Consider the following 17880-nt stretch of genomic DNA (forward strand, 5'->3'; position numbering starts at 1 on the left):
AATATTTCTAAGCATAAATGACAATCAACATTACAAAACCTAACACCCACTGTCACCAAACTGCTTGCTCAAAGAGGGTCATATGATTGTTGGTTTTTCTCTGTATGTATTATTGTAGGATCCACATTACAATAAAAAACACCTTGAGGAAACTATTGTTGTGATTTGGTGCTGTATAAATAACACTGAGTTGAATTGAAAATTTAATTAATAACACTACTACTAATAATAATAATAACAGCTTCTGACTTCTTGATGTTTGTAAACATAATAGTCTAAAAAAACAACATAATATACAACACAGTCATATAACAGGTTGGGAGTATGAGAGTTTTAGACGTGACTGATTATTTGGTGAAACTGTGATATTTTCCTCACCTTCTGTGTTGAGCTCATTGTTTCCTCTGTAGTGACTCAGCTGAGTCCAGATGGCTGAAAATGTTCCTCTGCTGCTCCATCAGACTCTTCTCCTCCTGCTGATCAGCTGGGACACAAAACAGATCTTTGTTAGGCTCCACACTGCACTGAAGAGTCAAAGTGTCTCATATGTTCATCTGACAACACAAAGTACAAATTTCACTCTGATTGCTTGTAGAAATCTTATGAGACGTGTTGTGCTGCAAAGTGAGGAAACTCTCTCACTCACTTATACTTCAGGAGGAACTTTGTGACATTGGCTCTAATATTCTAAGCAGCCCTTTACTATGACAGGGCCAGAAAGTCCTATTTGAAGGTTTGGGAGAAGGACCATGTTAAAGGTGGATTGGGGTTTATACACTTTGTTATGATACAGGTAAGGCTGTAAGAGCCTGAGAAGGTGTCCTGAATGAACCTCTAAAACCGGTTTTCAGCTAACGTCTCTGCTTCCGTCTGGAAAACAGCAACTACAAGTTTAAAGACTCCATCAACAATTCACACCCAGCAACAGCCTGAACAGCTCCTCCTGTGGTTTCCACAAACAGGGACAGACCTGTTACTCCCCCACCCCACACTTTCCACACCTTCAGCCCCCCAGTCCCACCACCTCCATCATTCCCCAACAACCAGTGATTAAAGCTCATTGATCAAATGCTGTACTTGCAGCAACTCACTCACTGTGAACAGTAATCATGGCCATTGATTAATTAGCTTTGATCAGTGGTTTCAGTGCTTTCCTTCCTGCTTTGACTGCAGCTGTGTTTGACACAGGAAGACATTATTACATTCTTCACGATTATACTTTATTCTTTTTGGGGGAAGTGCAGCTTTAAACCTTCACATGATTCAAGTCAACCCAACAAATCAATCTGAACGATCACAGGTGGGAAAAACTTCTGTAGATAAAATAAAATAAAACCCAACATTCAATCCACAACATGATTAAAAACATGATTCTCCCAAATCACCAAGAGCTGCACATTAACCACCACAATATATTTTTATTCTCTGTGCTTTCAAATATGAACACTGTTTACTTTCATCTCTGTTTCATTAGTTTTTGTTAACATCTTCCTGTGCATCACTTTACAGCAGTCAGACTCATTAAAATGAGACTTTGTAGGAGTTCACTTCCTCTCATGTGTTCATCCACAGCAGCTGGACAATAAAGTTTATTGTAACCCTGATACTGCAGCAGATCGCTCTCATCCATTTCCTGTTATCACTTCAAATAGAAATGAGGCTGTAGAGGTTTGGTGCATGCAGAAAAACAGCTGCAGGGACAATGAAAAGACTTTTCTGCTCCAACTTCTCCCAGCATGTTGAGCTAATGATTAGTTGGTGTTTTTCTCCAAACACTCTTTCACTCTTCTCTCAACGTGTTCACAATAAACTGTGAACAGACACCGAGGAGAGCAGCAGAAGACCTCATTCAGGAGCTAAACTCAACATGAACTGAACTCACAGTAAAGTTAGCTCGGTGCTTACCTTTAGATGAGCCCACAAACCGAGAGAAACTCCGTGATGAAGCTGGAACTCTTTCCAAACACAGGAAACAGATCAGGGAGCAGAGACCCACGTGGTTCACGCTGATCTCAGCTACGATCCAGGAGACAAGGGTGGGCAGATCGATGCAGATAGCGATCCAAGCGTTGGTTGAGTTTGTTTTATCATCCAAATTCACGATTTTACTCCTTAGGATGAAATGGTAACTCCGTCTGCGTAAACTGAGTCCAGCATGTGATCCCGGAACAGACTTCTTCTTCTTTGTATTGTTTATTGGAGGTTGTCAAACACCAACATGGTGCATTACCGCCACCAACTGGTGTGGAGTGAAACGTCGACACCCAAATCCTCCCTAAATGTATACTCTGTTTTAAAAACTGGAATAAGTCCTGACAACTTTCACTTCTTGAACCCTTTTGCAGTAAACTTACGTTTTGAACAGCGGGCGCGTCAACATTATCCCTGTTAAAATCTCCCAATTCTTTGAATCTTTGGGCTGAAGGAAGGACAATAGATAAGATAAGATAAGATAAAACTTTATTCATCCCTCGGGTGGGTTCCTCTGGGAAATTTGTTTTCCAAAAAGCACAGCACTGACATAAGTTACAGAGTTAAGAATATTATATATATATATATATATATATATATATATATATATATATATATATATATATATATATACACACACACACACACACACACACATATATATAAATACAAAGACATATATAGATAAAATATACAAAGGGGATAAATAGAATAAATAGGAATAAAAATAAAAATACAAGTGAATTGCACATTCAAGTATGGAGTCTCTTGCACCGCTGATTATTAACAAAAAGTATTGCACAAAAGGTGATTGCACAGTGAAGTGGAGAGGCACTACAGCTTAGTTGTTCCCCCCTCCTTTGTCCTCCTGTTTCCCCTCCCTCTCCCCTCCAGAGAGGAGTTAAACAGTTTGATGGCGTGAGGGACAAAGGAGTTTTTAAGTCTGTTGGTTCTTGTCTTTGGGAGAAGCAACCTGTCACTGAACAGACTCTTCTGGTTGTTTATGGCCGTGTGCAGAGGATGCCCAGCATTGTCCATAATGTCCAGCAGTTTCTTTAGTGCCCTTTTCTCTGCCACTGTCACCAGAGTGTCCAGCTTCATGCCGACCACAGAGCTAGCCTTCCTGATCAGTTTTTCCAGCCTGGATGAGTCCTTCTTTGCTGTGCTGCTCCCCCAGCACACCACAGCATAGAACAGTACTCCAGCAACCACCGACTGGTAAAACATCCTCAGGAGCTTCCTGCAGATGTTAAAAGACCTCAGCCTCCTGAGGAAGTACAGTCGGCTTTGGGCTTTTTTGTACAGGTGCTCTGTGTTGCATGACCAGTCCAGTTTATTGTCCACCCACAGCCCGAGGTACTTGTACTTGTTGACCACCTCCACCTCCTCCCCCTCTATCTGAACCGGCAGTGGACCTGCTCTGGACCTCCCAAAGTCCACAACCAGTTCCTTTGTCTTTGAGGTGTTGAGTTGCAGGTGGTTTGTGTGACTCCATGCGACAAAGTTCCTCACCAGACTTCTGTACTCCTCTTCCTGGTCATCCCAGATACACCCCATGATGGCTGTGTCGTCTGCAAACTTCTGAATATGGCATAATTCAGAGTTGTAGCAGAAGTCAGAGGTGTACAGGGTGAAGAGAAGAGGGGACAGCACAGTTCCCTGTGGTGCTCCTGTGCTGCTGACCACAGTGTCAGACGTGATGTCCTTCAGCCTGACGTACTGTGGCCTGTCGGTGAGGTAGTCGGAGATCCAAGCCACCAGGCAGGGGTCCACCTCCATCCTGTTCAGTTTTTCCTGAAGCAGACAGGGCCGGATGGTATTAAAGGCACTGGAAAAGTCAAGAAACAGGATCCTGACTGTGCCTTTTCCCCCATCGAGGTGTGAGTGGGCTCTATGCAGGAGGTACAGGATGGCATCCTCCACTCCGACACCCGCCTTGTAGGCGAACTGTAGTGGGTCCTGGGCATGTTGTACCTGTGGTCGGAGGAGGTTGAGGAAGAGCCGCTCTAGAGTCTTCATAAGATGTGATGTCAGTGCCACCGGTCGGAAGTCATTCAGCTCATTGGGCCGTTCCTTTTGGGGACCGGGACGATGAAGGATGTCTTCCATAGGGCGGGCACTCTCCCCAGTCGCAGACTGAGATTGAAGACTCGTTGTAGCGGCTCCCCAAGTTCCCCAATACTCGGTGTATAAATGCTCAATCAACAATCATTTATTTCCATACAATGAGCATAAGCCATCCGAATGGGGAGACATGCATGAAGAGGGTCACAGCATATCTCAAAATGGTGATGGGTTACACAGCTTCTAATAACCTCTACTGGCCCCCACCTAGTCGTAAAAGCCTAAACATTCACATTCTTTCTCTGTCACGGCGCCTAAGTTATGACCTCGGTTCCCTGTCTTTCTGCCCTCTATAAAGGTGGGGGCATGGAATGTGGTCTGTTTCTTCTATTATCGGCACAAGGTCCTCTGCACACAACATTCTCTTCATGATTTAGCAGTCTGACATGTCAAGAAAACAGTGTAATACACTCACAGCAGATCAAAGGCAGCGCACACCTGTCTAACAGAATCCAAAGATGGTCACATTCTTTCAACCCAAAAAATATAATGGAACACCTGTCTATCAAACTACAAAAATGGTCATGTTCTTTTAACCTAAAAATATAAGGGAAACTAACCTACATACTTTGCACACAATCTAGACTAAGGGATATATTTATGTTCTACAGCTGTTAACCTAATTCAACTACCTTGACTATAGGTATAAGATAACATACGTTTAGAATAATAATCTCACATCCCCCTATTCAGCTTCTCGGCGACTCAAAGGTTTTACAGTCACCAATAGTAGTGTTCAAATCAATATGTCCAAATCTTATTCCAGATATGACCACCTCCTCTCTCCTACTCCTTCCTGTGCTTCTCATTTCTCCTACCCTCCTTAAATTTTTTTACAACCATCGTCTCCTCCGTTCTTCCTCCCACTGTTTTTGTCATGTTTCCTTTATTTCTTGCCTTATTATACTCGTTATCTCTGTCTGACAGAAGTTAATAGCCAGGTTAGTTAACCCATGTTTTGTGGCTTTCTTCACAACTCTGTCGTTTCATTTCCTCTGACTCCATAGTGAGCTGGAATCCATAAAAAGCCAACTATAAGTCCCATCATGTGTATTTTGTTAAATGTTTGCTGAACCTCTGTTAGTACATCTGCTCTACTTTCTGAGCAGCTACACTATTAACTGTCCAATGAAGAGCTTCAGTCTGAACAAATGCCTGATTGTAACGGTCACATGTCTTCTACCCACTGAACAGCTGACAGTACTGGAAGCATTTCTCCAGTGTGTACTGACGGTCCACCATTGATCCTTTTCAGGGACAACAAATGCTACCCCGGTTTGACTGGCTGTATTCTTTGATGCATCTGTATATATTTGTACATAATTATAATACTGATCATTGTAAGTCTGTACTGTATGTAAGTTTAAATTAAATTCCCCATTCCTGTTCTTCTTTTCGTGTAATGTGAAATCTACTGTGGCATCAGTAGATTTGGCTCAAGCAGATCCCAGGAACAGCATTGGAGATCGGAGCGCAGTCCTAGGAACAGCTAGGATGCACAGGAAGTATATGAAAATCTGGTCGTATAAAAGTTAAATTTTTGTAGTGGTTGTGTTGTTAGGCTTTGAGTTTTTGCATATGGTTTTTAAAAAATTAATATAATCTTTGTAAAAACTGCTCGTAAACTAGCTTGTATGGTGGGTCCTGTGATTTTTCATGTATTGTCGCTAACATACAGCTGATTTTGATTTTTAGAATTAACCTTTTTGTGATATGCTTTGGTACCAAAGAGCAAACGGCTCAATTTATTAAAATCAGGCAATAACAATAACCTCTTCACTGGGGTGAAGAATCCAGCCACTGTCGCATGGAGGTACAAGAATAAATCAATTTACACATCATATTGATATGGGTACGGTTTATTAACCCTCGTGCTGTACAGAACCTGTGGTGTCCAGATTGTAGATGGATTTAGGGATAGATATTTGATGGCACCTGTGTGTGCCGCTTGCCATCAGCTGTTACCTGCTTTGTTTTTGCTAGCTTTGTTTACATCTGTTTTCTTCAAAAATGTCTGTACACTTCTGGTTTATGACTTCCAATCGCTACTAAATATCTACAATAGTTGTAGAGCAATCCCGACTGGCCCAAGGACGTGAAGATTTTCATATCCCACCTGTGTTCGAGACTGTACCACTGTTCCTCCGGTGCGATCCACAATGCCATCCCACCAGGAAGAAATGTCAAAGAAGGCGAGGGAAACGGGGCAGTGTATTGGTAAAATTCAAAAATTGCATGGCTGTTTCACCGACAGCCATGCAATAAACTATTCTCTTACGCTCTTACGCTCTTACGCTCTCCTGAACAAATTTGCCCCGGATATCAAGTTGTTCATCTCCGGGCGATCCCTGGAATTGGTGCACCTATTGGAATTGGCCAGCAACCCTGTGTTAGCTAGATTGGCTGTGGTTAATGCGAGGTGCTAAAAAGAGATAAAACTTTAATTTTGAACGACTTCTTCACCACTCGTCGCTTTAATTTTCTTCTGGTGACGGAAACTTGGCTAAACTTGGGTGAGTAAAGCTCGCTTTCGGAAGTTGTCCCTCCAGGCTGTGAATATCTGAAGTCGCCATGGACTACTGGCCAGGCTGGAGGGCTCGCCATAGTTAATAAAACTATTTCAACTGTCAGCATTGGAATGGTTTCAATCTTACCTGTCTAACCAAAGTTCTTCTGCTAGATTAGGGGATACATGTTCCTCAAAACCCTCAATTTTTTGTGGGGTCCCCCAGGGGTCCATTCTTGGCACAGTTCTCTTTTCAATTTATATCTTCTCTGTAACGGCAACCTTCGGTCCTTCTTTGCCGTTTCTGCAGGACGTAAAGTTTCTGACTCGTGCTCTTGTTAAATAACTTGGTTGCCTTCCGGTAGCAAAAACGAGGCAAAGGAAAAAAGGGGCAAAACATTTATTTTCCATACAAATCGAAAGGTACAAAACAAATGCCTCTGGTGGGAGCTCCGTTTACATTCCCTTTATGTTACAACAAAAAATAACATTAAAACGGCGACGGTCAGAAAACTGTTGCTCCACGTCCTGCTTGCTTCCCTAACCTTTTACCCACACCCCTCTGCATGTGGGCCAAATACACACCCCCTTTACGACATCTATCAACACTTTACAACAACGACAGACTAACAAAGCAGGATTACTTTATGGAGCACAGACTATTACATTATAACATAAAATATTCAAGATTATAATAGAAACTTAAAGATTATGACAAATACTTAAATATGGCATGATGTAACTGAGTAAAATATTGGCCTGGACTTGGCTCCAACACTCTCTATGCGCTCAATTTTTAAAAAAAACCTGGCATCTCACACCATTGTTATGCAGACAACTCACAGATTTACCTGCCACTGAAACATAAATCTGTGAGTCCTTTGAAGGGATTGCTGGATTGTTTGGAGGATGTTAAGGCGTGGATGGCTTTAAACCTTCTCAGCTTAAATGAACAGAAAACAGAGTGTTTGGTCCATGTGACCACTATGACTTTGGCCCCTTAGGAATTTATTTTGAAAAAGCCCTTGTGAGGAACCTACGAGTGAGTTTTGATAGTAATCTAACATTTGATAAACATATTAATGCTGTCATCAAGACCAGTTTCTTTCATCTTCAGCTACTTGCAAAGTGAAGCCATTTCTCTGTTTTACTGACTTTGAGATAGCTATCCATGCCTTCATTTCATCTCACCTCGACTTATGTAATAGTCTTTACTCTGGTGTTAGTCTGTCATCAGTTAGCCGACTGCAGCTAGTCCAAACGCTGCAGCACAGTTACTAACTGGCACATGGAACTACTTTGAACACCGGCGCCCCCGTGCGTGGCATCCTGTTACAGCAGCTCCACTCATTCTCAGCTTCTTTCTTATCTCCTCTTTACTTTTGCCAATTTTTTTTGTATCTAAAGTTTCAGCTGTTAGATTCTGCAGTCATGGACTACCGTTTTGTGCTAGTCTTGGTTGTTGCTAGTCATGGACCAGTTGTTGGAGAGGTATTCCAGTATAAAAATAATAATAAGCACAACTGGAATGTTTTGCTGCTGTCATAATTTTTATTATAGATTAAGTGCAGGAGTTTTTAGGTGTGGATAATTACATAATAGTTTATTGCAATAGCAAGTTGTGCCTTGTTCTCAGATGGACACCAAGTGGAGAGTGATAGATGAGATGAGGGGATGTCATATACTGGCATGAATTCAAAATTCTGCTCCTCACATACAAGGTCTTAAAAAATCAGGCCCCGTCTTATCTTAATGACCTCGTTTTACCATATCACCTTATTAGAGCACTTCGCTCTCGCTCTGCAGGCCTACTTGTTGTTCCTAGAGTATTAAAAGTAGAATGGGAGGGAGAGCCTTCAGTTTTCAGGCACCTCTTCTGTGGAACTAGCTTCCAGTTTGGATTCGGGAGACAGACACTATCTCTACTTTCAGTTCTGTTCTAGGATGCCCTCTGGACCTAGTAGAGGTGGTGAGTGACAGGAGAATGGTGGCTAAGCTGTCATCCCTGTTGGACAACATCTCCCACCCCATGCAGGAGACTCTGACAGCACTGAGCAGCTCCTTCAGTGGGAGACTGCAGCACCTACGATGTGGGACGGAGAGATTTTGCAGGTCTTTCCTCCCCACTGCTGTCAGACTCCACAAGAAAGACTTCAACTGACCAAGCACACACATCCACACATATGCAATAGTCTTTCTGGCATCGTTGTATTATATTCAATTCTATATAGCATTTTTAGTATATTTTATTCGATTGTATGTAGTATATTATTTCATTCTATTCTATTGTGTACAGTATCTTATAGATATATTATTCCAGTATTTTTTCTCAAAATTTTCTATGCAACTTTGCACTGTCCACTGCTGTAACAAAACAAATTTCCCACATGTAGGATTAATAAGGGTTATCTTATTTTATGCAACCGAGACTACATATCTCCCATACTGGCATCCTTACACTGGCTGCCAGTTAGGTTTTGAATTAATTTTAAGATTTTATTATGTGTTTTTAAGGCGTTGCATGGGTTAGCACCCTCATACCTTTCTGATCTTTTAAATTGGTTCGCTCCTGCAAGATCACTGAAGTTCATGGATCAGATGCTCTTAGCTGTCCCAAGGTCCAGATTAAACACAGAGGATAAGAAAGGTCTGGCCTCTCTTATCTGGAAACAAAATTAACAAAATTCATTGAAAAACCTGTGGCAAAAATTCATTTTTGTTTTGTTTTGTGAAGCTACAAACTGATGAACTAGATTACTGGTAGAATGATGTATAGAATGATTTAGACCCAGATAGCAAGGAGACATTGAACAGATGTTGAATTTCCATCTGAACCATCAGAATCGTCAGGCTTGAAATGTCAACACAAAACCAATGTTGAAACAACATTGAAATACTGATGAAACCTGACACTGACATTGAAATAACATTGATTCACTGTTGTTCTGTCATCGTTGATTGTTGATCTATTTATAGTTGACAAGGTGACAACAATCACGTTGAAAAACCATTGATTTATGGTTGAGCGGAAAATTAAAGCTGCTACCACTTGGACTATTCCATAGCCCCCACTCTCACAGTGGTACATCCCTTCAGGTAACCATTGTCTTGTACAGTAGAGCGGGACATTAGATTTACTCTCAGCGGAATTGACCGGAGAAGGCATCAGTTCATGCACTGCACTGGCCTGCACCACGATTAATATAAGGTAAGAATGAATGACTTTTGTTCTATTCGTTATTTCCACGGTTGCATTTGAATAACAGTAAAAAACAAACAAATTTGTTAATGTAAAGTTTCGGACAAAATGTGGGAGCCCGAAATTGTGTCTACTTTCATCTTACAAGCCGGTAACAAATAAATTGCACTGCGAACAAAGTCAACAAAGAAAACATTTTCGTTTCATACTTTTCCGTTATATTCCCTTACAAAGCTAGCTTTAACGCTTCAAGGGTTCCTTTGTTCTTGCCGTCGCCTCGGCGCTTGACCCAGACTTTCACTCTGTAGTTGCTTTTTAGCATAGTACTACAAAAAATTGTAAATCTGTGATATATGATTGATAAACGTAAAGGTAACTGTATAAATGTGTTCAATGACTTTGTTACTTTTAATGATTGGAGAGCACCCGCTTCGATTCACACTCAATTCAAACTTTACGTTGCACGCTCACCTAACTTTACGTTGCACGCTCACCTAACTTTACGATGCACGCTCACCTACCTTGCGTTTGCACCTTTTGTCCACACGTAAACTGCGTTTTATTATTTATTTATTAGTTTTTCGCCTCTCACTGCTTAAGCCATTAATCTTTCTGGAATTGTTTTTTTAAACAGATGCGACCTCACAAAAGATATTAGCTATGCTGTCAGACCTGACGACAGCTGTTAACGAACTCCGTGAGGAGGTCAGAGCCATCCGCCATCCCTGCTGCAATGAATCGGTAGATGCTGGGGTATTGCCTCTGGATTTGCCCTTGCACAACATTGAGGAGCTAAACAATGCAGAGGCAGCTCTTCAATCATAAGAGGCAAATAAGGCAATGGTAAGTATATAAAGGTTATGTACACTTTGTAACTATAAAGTGTAATAGCTGTCAGATGTGATTTAAATACATAACAACGGCCTGTTGATTAAACACACAAGCACTTGCATACACATTTAAGACATGAGACACGCTAATTCCATCTCTTAAAATGTGTCTATAGGTGAGACGCTTTGCCTTGGTTGGAGGGACCACACTGGAGGTGCGAGTCCGCCGTGTAATGGCTTATGCCATTACAAACGAGCTGGCCTCGGTACTCAACTGGGCAGGGAAAAAAACCAAGGACCAGACAAAGCAAAAAATGGCATTTAAAGATACAGCGCTCTGCAAATGCATATATGGTGGTAAGTTTTACAGGTTTTTTGCTATATTACTTTCTGTCTTTCTTAATAACAAGACTTTCATGTCCGGTTAATCTGGAGATGGAGTCTTTGGTCTTGTTTAGTCCTCGGGTTGTAGTTGTACAGCCCGAGGACCCCATGTTTATTTTGTTTTAAAGGATACACGGCACACCATGCTAAGACTTATCACTTTTTCCGCTCATAGCTCTTTGGGAATCAAATGCGGCAGTTTGCAGATTTACGCCTGGTGACTTTCATGTTTATCAGCCTAGGAGTTTACATACTTTCTCCCCGCTGAAGACAGTTAACAGGAGCTTATTCATATTGGTATCGGCAGATATCCAAATTTATGATATCGGTATCGGACATAAAAAAGTGGTATCGTGCCATCTCTAGTTATGACATAGGAAATATGGGTTTAAAATGAAGTTAGTGTTAACACACAGTTGTTTTTAGGCAGCGTTTAGCTATGATGAAATTTACGCATGAGTAATTGCTTATATGTTTAAACTTAATTGATTAAAATGGTTGTTCTCTTTTTGATCTTTTAGTAGAATAGGCGCTTATAATGATTTTCTTGTGATCTATTGGGAAAGGTGACTTTTAGGGCAGAGTGGAGGCACTTGCAGCAGCGACAGTTGTGTACAGGAGGTTGATGATTAGATAGGGGAAAATAGAGCGAGCAACAGTAAACATATGCAGGGACGTGAAAGCAACGTTTTAAGAGTGTTGAAATGATGAGTACTGAGATGAGTAATGTTGAAGAATATGTATAAATAATAGTTAATAAGTCAAAAGATAATTAGGTTCATGCTTTTGATTAAAGAGTCCCAAACATAATAGGTTGAACCAAGTTTGAATAAAGAGAACAATTGATGAACATGATAAGTTAGGGAGGCGTAGGAAAATGTGTTTTGTTCCTTTGCAGTAGATCTCGGCTACCACAGGGGGTGAGGATCCTGGAGGCCCGAGGCCTGACATACCACAAGAGAGGGACCCAGAAAAAACCTAATCTCACACATGGACTGTTCTTAAGGGGGAGCTGACGTTTATTACTGGACCACTTAGATGACATGATGTGGTTGTATGATTTGCTGAGCCAGAGAACTTCTAGAGAGGGTCAGAGCAATGACACACGTAGAGTGTGGTGACCCTCTTTGAGGGTCACCAAGAGAGGGAATGTGGGGGATTAGAAATTATTTTACTGCTATTGTTAATAATCATCATCATTACTATTGCATTAATAATACAATCTGCAGTATTGATATTGTATTTAGATGTTTAAACATATTGGTACCCAATTAGCCTTTATTACAGGTGCAGTTATAACCACGTTAAACTGTTGAGTTGAATCTATAATCTTAAATGCTTTTGAATGCTTGTTATAATCTGAAATGTGTACGTGCTGGCCTTCTGTCTGGTGGAAAAGGTTACAAGTTGAAACTGAGTGCAGTTCATGCTGACAAACACACAGTAGACTTTATCTCATGTATAGGTGAGAGGTTAATCACGTTTGCTTGTAGCTCTAAAATTGTCTCTGTAAAAGAGGAACAGTTTGGTTTTCCAGACGGGAAGTGAAAGTCAGATGACAGGAAGCATCTGCTGTGGAGACGGAGACAATGTTATTTTAAACTGTCTTAAGTCATTGTGGTTTTGAAACCTATGTATGAACTGTATCTGAGTGACGTTTAGGGGCGGCAGTAAATTTAAGCCCAGAAGGTATAAAACACCTGCTTATGCTCTGTAAGTTGGGGACCGGCGCTGTCTGCGTACAGCAGGCGATCTTCCCACGCGTGTCATTAAAATCATCGTTTGACTCCACCCGGCCGGACCAGTGTTGTTATTATGGAAGTAGATTACCTCCTCTACCCCTCCTCAATATTGAACCTTAACAGGTTATTCAGCATTGTCATTCCCAAATCATATGACGTCTGACCTTTGACTTATAGTTGTTAAAGTGTGTCAGAGGAATTCAGCTGAGAGCCAAAGGGACTTTCTGAGGTTTGAAGCCCCGAGGCCTGTCTGTGACACCAGGACTGATCCAGAGTCATTTTTATAACACTTCAGATACATAAAGAAAACATGACATGTTACATCATTAATCATTATCTGTATTTAGAAATGCTTTGTCAAAACACTAAGACAAATGTTATATTTTACTGTGGTACGAGATTAAGATTCAATTTTCAGAAAAGGAAAATTGTGACAAGAAAATCTCTTTCTGACTTCTTTAGAAATATATTTTTCTTTTGGTTTTTTTATTCTTAGTTTTTTTTCCAGCTCCAGTCCGTAAAGTTAATCTCCAACAAGTAGGACAAAGGATCACCTGCAGCTCAGACGGGATCTACCCACAACCTGAGCTCACCTGGTCCACCAGCCCTTCATCCAGCATCACCAATAACAACACAACAGCCCATCAGACTGAGCAGCAGCTTTACAGCATCAGCAGTTCTCTGATACTTCCAAACAGTGAAATGGATCTATATCACATCTGTGTAGTCAGCACTCGCAGAAACAGGAAGAGAGCAACCTTCAGAAAAAGAGATTATACATCCATCCATCCAGTGGAACATTTTCATCAGATCTTTACAGGAGATTCGATCTGAACTCTGTGGAGCCTGATCTCAAGGGTTTTAAGTCTGACACTGAAACCAGAGGATCTTTCTGTCTCTTCAGATTCACTGTGGTGGGAGTGATTTCAGCCCTGCGTGATCACGCTGATGTTTGCACATAGCAGATAATGAGGTGAATGTTTGGGCACATTGGTAACAGTGAAACAGTTTATTAGTAACGTGGGATCGTTTGTGTTTGGAGTATGAACTGAGATTCCTGAAGCTCTTGTCACACTGGTCACAGCTGTAGTTTCCTTCCATGTGTGTACGTTCATGATAGTTACGATGACTTGATTGTGAGAAGCTTTTTTCACAGTGTCTGCACTTGTATGGTTTCTCTCCTGTGTGGACTCGTTTGTGTGATTTAAGCTCCCATGCAGTGGTGAAGGATGACCCACACTGATCACAGAGGTGCTTTTTAACCTCACTGTGAATCAGTTCATGTCGTTTTAACTCATTTGGTGTGGTGAAGCTTCTCCCACATTCTTTGCAGTATTTCAGTTTGTCTCCAGTGTGTCTACGTTGATGTGTTTTTAGGGCGTCTTGTCGACTGAAAGTTTTTCCACAGAGGTCACAACAAAAGTCTTTCCCACCACCACAGTGAGGACAGGGTTGAGAACTGGATCCATCTGTGTCGCTCTGCTTCTAAACAAAGACACAAAGACAGTGTAAGTCAGTCCTTCAACATTTTTATCCTGTACGTCGCCTGAAAGAAAGAGCATCTCTGCAGACGTCCAATTACATTTTACTGTTTCAGTTAACACAGATAAAGATAACAATATAAATACATACCTCACAGTAACTGCACTTGTAGAGTCTCTTTCTGGTGTGGATCTGTTGGTGTCGTCTCAGGTGACGTGGAGATTTAAAAGTCTTCTCACACAGGTCACATTTATAAGGTCGTTCCTCAGTGTGGGTAAACATGTGGCGTTGTAAATGCCTGTAGGTTGTACACTGTTTGCCACATTGATCACAGCAGTACACATCATGTCCAGTGTGAATGCGTAGGTGTGTATTTCGGCTCCCTATATGGCTGAAAGTTTTTCCACAGATGTCACAGCTGTATGCCTTAATTCCAGAGTGGGTAACTAGATGACTCTGTAAGCTGCTTCTTTGAGTAAAAGCTCTGCCACACTGATCACAGCTGTACGCTTTAACTCCACTGTGGATGACTTGGTGTTTTTTTAGGGAATCCTTCCAGGAAAAAGTCTTTCCACACAAATCACAGCTGAACGGTCTCTCTCCAGTGTGGATGACCTGATGTTGTTTTAGTTCAGCCTTCTCAGTAAAACCTTTCCCACACTCGTCACAGGTGTGTTTTTTCTCTCTCTTTCTTCTGTGAGGTTTGTCGGCCTCCTGAGAGTGCTGACTTCTCGCTCCATGTTGGTCCTGCAGTGACAGAGATACAAACAGAGGCAGTGAGTGAAATGCAGTCGTGGAACAAACTCAAACTTCAAACTCCCTCCATTAACACTAGTTTTAAACCTGAAGGTGGAGTGTGGCACCAAACACCTTAAAGGTCTCTTATCCCCACCTGCTGGTAGTAGAAACACATTACATCAAACCTGGTGTTAAAAATAATTCATGACTGTTCAAACACTCTAAAATCATGCCCATCCCTCCTGCTGTACACAAATATTAAGACTAGCATGCTAACACACTCAGAAAAGTAATAAATGTTTACCAGATCTATACTTTTTTTTATATTTCACGTTGCTGTTTCCTATTAGATATTTTTATAGGGGTGCAACGAATCAAAAATAATTCATGACTGTTCAAACGTTTCACTGTAGAAAACATTGGATTCATTTTTGATTAAAGGCGATTAAATGTCATTCATTTTCAATCTATATTAATCGCATTTCAATTTGTATGAGCAAAAAAACTCAAATAAGGAAAAATATACACACTACAAGTCTATTTATACATCAATGAAAGCAACAATATTATTATTAGTATTAATAATAATAACAACAATATTAGTATTAATATTAATAATAATAATGTACTTCCACAGCATGTATTTTATCCTGTCTTCCTTTTTTCGCCCCAACTGCTCTCTGCAGACGGCCCCGCCCCTCTGTGAGCCTGGTTCTGCTGGAGGTTTCTTCCTGTTAAAAGGGAGTTTTTCCTTCCCACTGTCACCAACGTGCTTGCTCATAGGGGGTCATATGATTGTTGGGTTTTTCGGCTGTATGTATTATTGTAGGATCCACATTACAATATTGATTGATTGGTAATTTATTTCAACATGTGAACAATATACAAGTACATTTAGAAAAGAAAATAAGAAAAGAAAAGAAAATAAGCACCTTGGGGCAACTATTGTTGTGATTTGGTGCTGTATAAATAACACTGAATTGAATTGAAAATTTAATTAATATCACTACTACAACTAATATTAATATTAAAGAACAATAATTGCTTGTGACTTCTTAATGTTTGTAAAAACAATTTAAAAATACATAATAAAATGCAACACAGTCATATAACAGGTTGGGAGTATGAGAGTTTTAGACGTGACTGATTATTTGGTGAAAATGTGATATTTTCCTCACCTTCTGTGTTGAGCTCATTGTTTCCTCTGTAGTGACTCAGCTGAGTCCAGATGGCTGAAAATGTTCCTCTGCTGCTCCGTCAGACTCTTCTCCTCCTGCTGATCAGCTGGGACACAAAACAGATCTTTGTTAGGCTCCACACTGCACTGAAGAGTCAAAGTGTCTCATATGTTCATCTGACAACACAAAATACAAATTTCACTCTGATTGCTTGTAGAAATCTTGTGAGACGTGTTGTGCTGCAAAGTGAGGAAACTCTCTCACTCACTTATACTTCAGGAGGAACTTTGTGACATTGGCTCTAATATTCTAAGCAGCCCTTTACTATGACAGGGCCAGAAAGTCCTATTTGAAGGTTTGGGAGAATACCATGTTAAAGGTGGATTGGGGTTTATACACTTTGTTATGATACAGGTAAGGCTGTAAGAGCCTGAGAAGGTGTCCTGAATGAACCTCTAAAACCAGTTTTCAGCTAACGACTCTGCTTCAGTCTGGAAAACAGCAACTACAAGTTTAAAGACTCCATCAACAATTCAACGGGGTAGATGTACTTAAGGAACATGAGACTTTTTCAGATAAATAAAGGCAAATATTGCAAACTACACAAAAGGCAGCCGCTAAAGCGTTTAAGTTTCAAAATAGAACAAACAAAACAGACTAAAATATCAAATCCACTTAGAAACAAAATATTAATTCTAAAAATACTAATTTTTACTACTACTACTACTACTAACTTTTGTCAATATCAAATAAACTGAGAACTAAAAGGAAATTCTCAATCTCTCCTTGTTGTATAACTGAGCTTTTCAAACAGTTTTAACAGTTACTTTAGTCTGACAAAAGCTGGATGACGAATTAGCGCTTTCAGTCAGAAATTGAGCATGCACCGGTTTATTGTATTTCCAGACTTGCTTTCGGCACATTTTACAGTGCGCGCTACTCTGTTTTTTGTCAGACTTGAAATAGCCGAAATACCTTAACACTACGGAACTTCTGTGGCTCTTCCTTTCGACAATCTCTCCGGCATTGGAACCATCATCTGTTTTCTCTTCGGTAACCTTCGGTCACGCTCTCGGTTGATTTTTCTCTAGTCAGCACACTCATTTCCTCCATTACCCGGGCGACACGGCGGCTGGCTGCTTCCCAAACAAATACACATGTGCGGCTTGGCACTTGTGCTGTATGTAACAAGTCACGTGACGTGACGCTGCGGCTGTGATTGGTTCGGCTCTGCGCTACTTAATTTGGATTGGCTGTTCTTTTTTTCTTTTTTTTTAAGAGGACAAGAGCGGTGAGGTCTATCGCAATAGTTTAATTTTTCTATCAAGAAAAAGTTATTTCGCAATACATATCGTTATCGTTCTATCGCCCAGCTCTAGTCTCAGCTGAATGCAGGTTTCCCCAATTTTCAACAGTGCATTTGCATAATGACTGAAACTAGAACCACTGAAGGAACAATGGGCTGGGAGGTCAGTTATTGAGCATTAATATGCAAATTCTCATGATCATTGCTCAAATGCTGTGATTGCAGCGACTACTCAACTCTCTGTGAATGGTACTCATGGCCATTGATCAGCGATCTTTGATTAATGAGCTTTGATCAGTGCTTTCCTTCCTGCAGCTGTGTTTGACACAGGAAAGACATTATTACATTCTTCACACTCTCCTGCACATTAACCACCACAATATATTTTTATTCTCTGTGCTTTCAAATATGAACACTGTT

At 40.7% G+C, this 17880-nt stretch overlaps 1 protein-coding gene across 10 annotated transcripts in view; it reads right to left on the reverse strand.

Annotated features, from left to right (window-relative positions):
• The window catches only part of LOC148101565 (uncharacterized), a 56348-nt gene that overhangs the window by 27155 nt on the left and 11313 nt on the right, over positions 1 to 17880 (reverse strand). For 4 of the 10 annotated variants that reach the window (XM_087846442.1, XM_087846443.1, XM_087846441.1 and 1 more), the window contains exons 1-2: positions 16155 to 16172; positions 14650 to 14985 (exon numbers count right to left, since the gene is read on the reverse strand). In XM_087846442.1, coding sequence (XP_087702568.1) covers positions 14650 to 14985; positions 16155 to 16172 — 354 coding nt within the window. Of the gene's footprint in view, positions 1 to 378; positions 397 to 13927; positions 14069 to 14388; positions 14986 to 16154; positions 16173 to 17880 lie in introns of those variants that run through there. The other 6 variants (XM_087846445.1, XM_087846444.1, XM_087846446.1 and 3 more) reach the window with 3 other exon arrangements.

The sequence above is a fragment of the Neolamprologus brichardi genome, chromosome 9, assembly GCF_056152115.1.
Source record: "Neolamprologus brichardi isolate AB-2024 chromosome 9, ASM5615211v1, whole genome shotgun sequence".
Lineage (NCBI taxonomy): Eukaryota > Metazoa > Chordata > Actinopteri > Cichliformes > Cichlidae > Neolamprologus > Neolamprologus brichardi.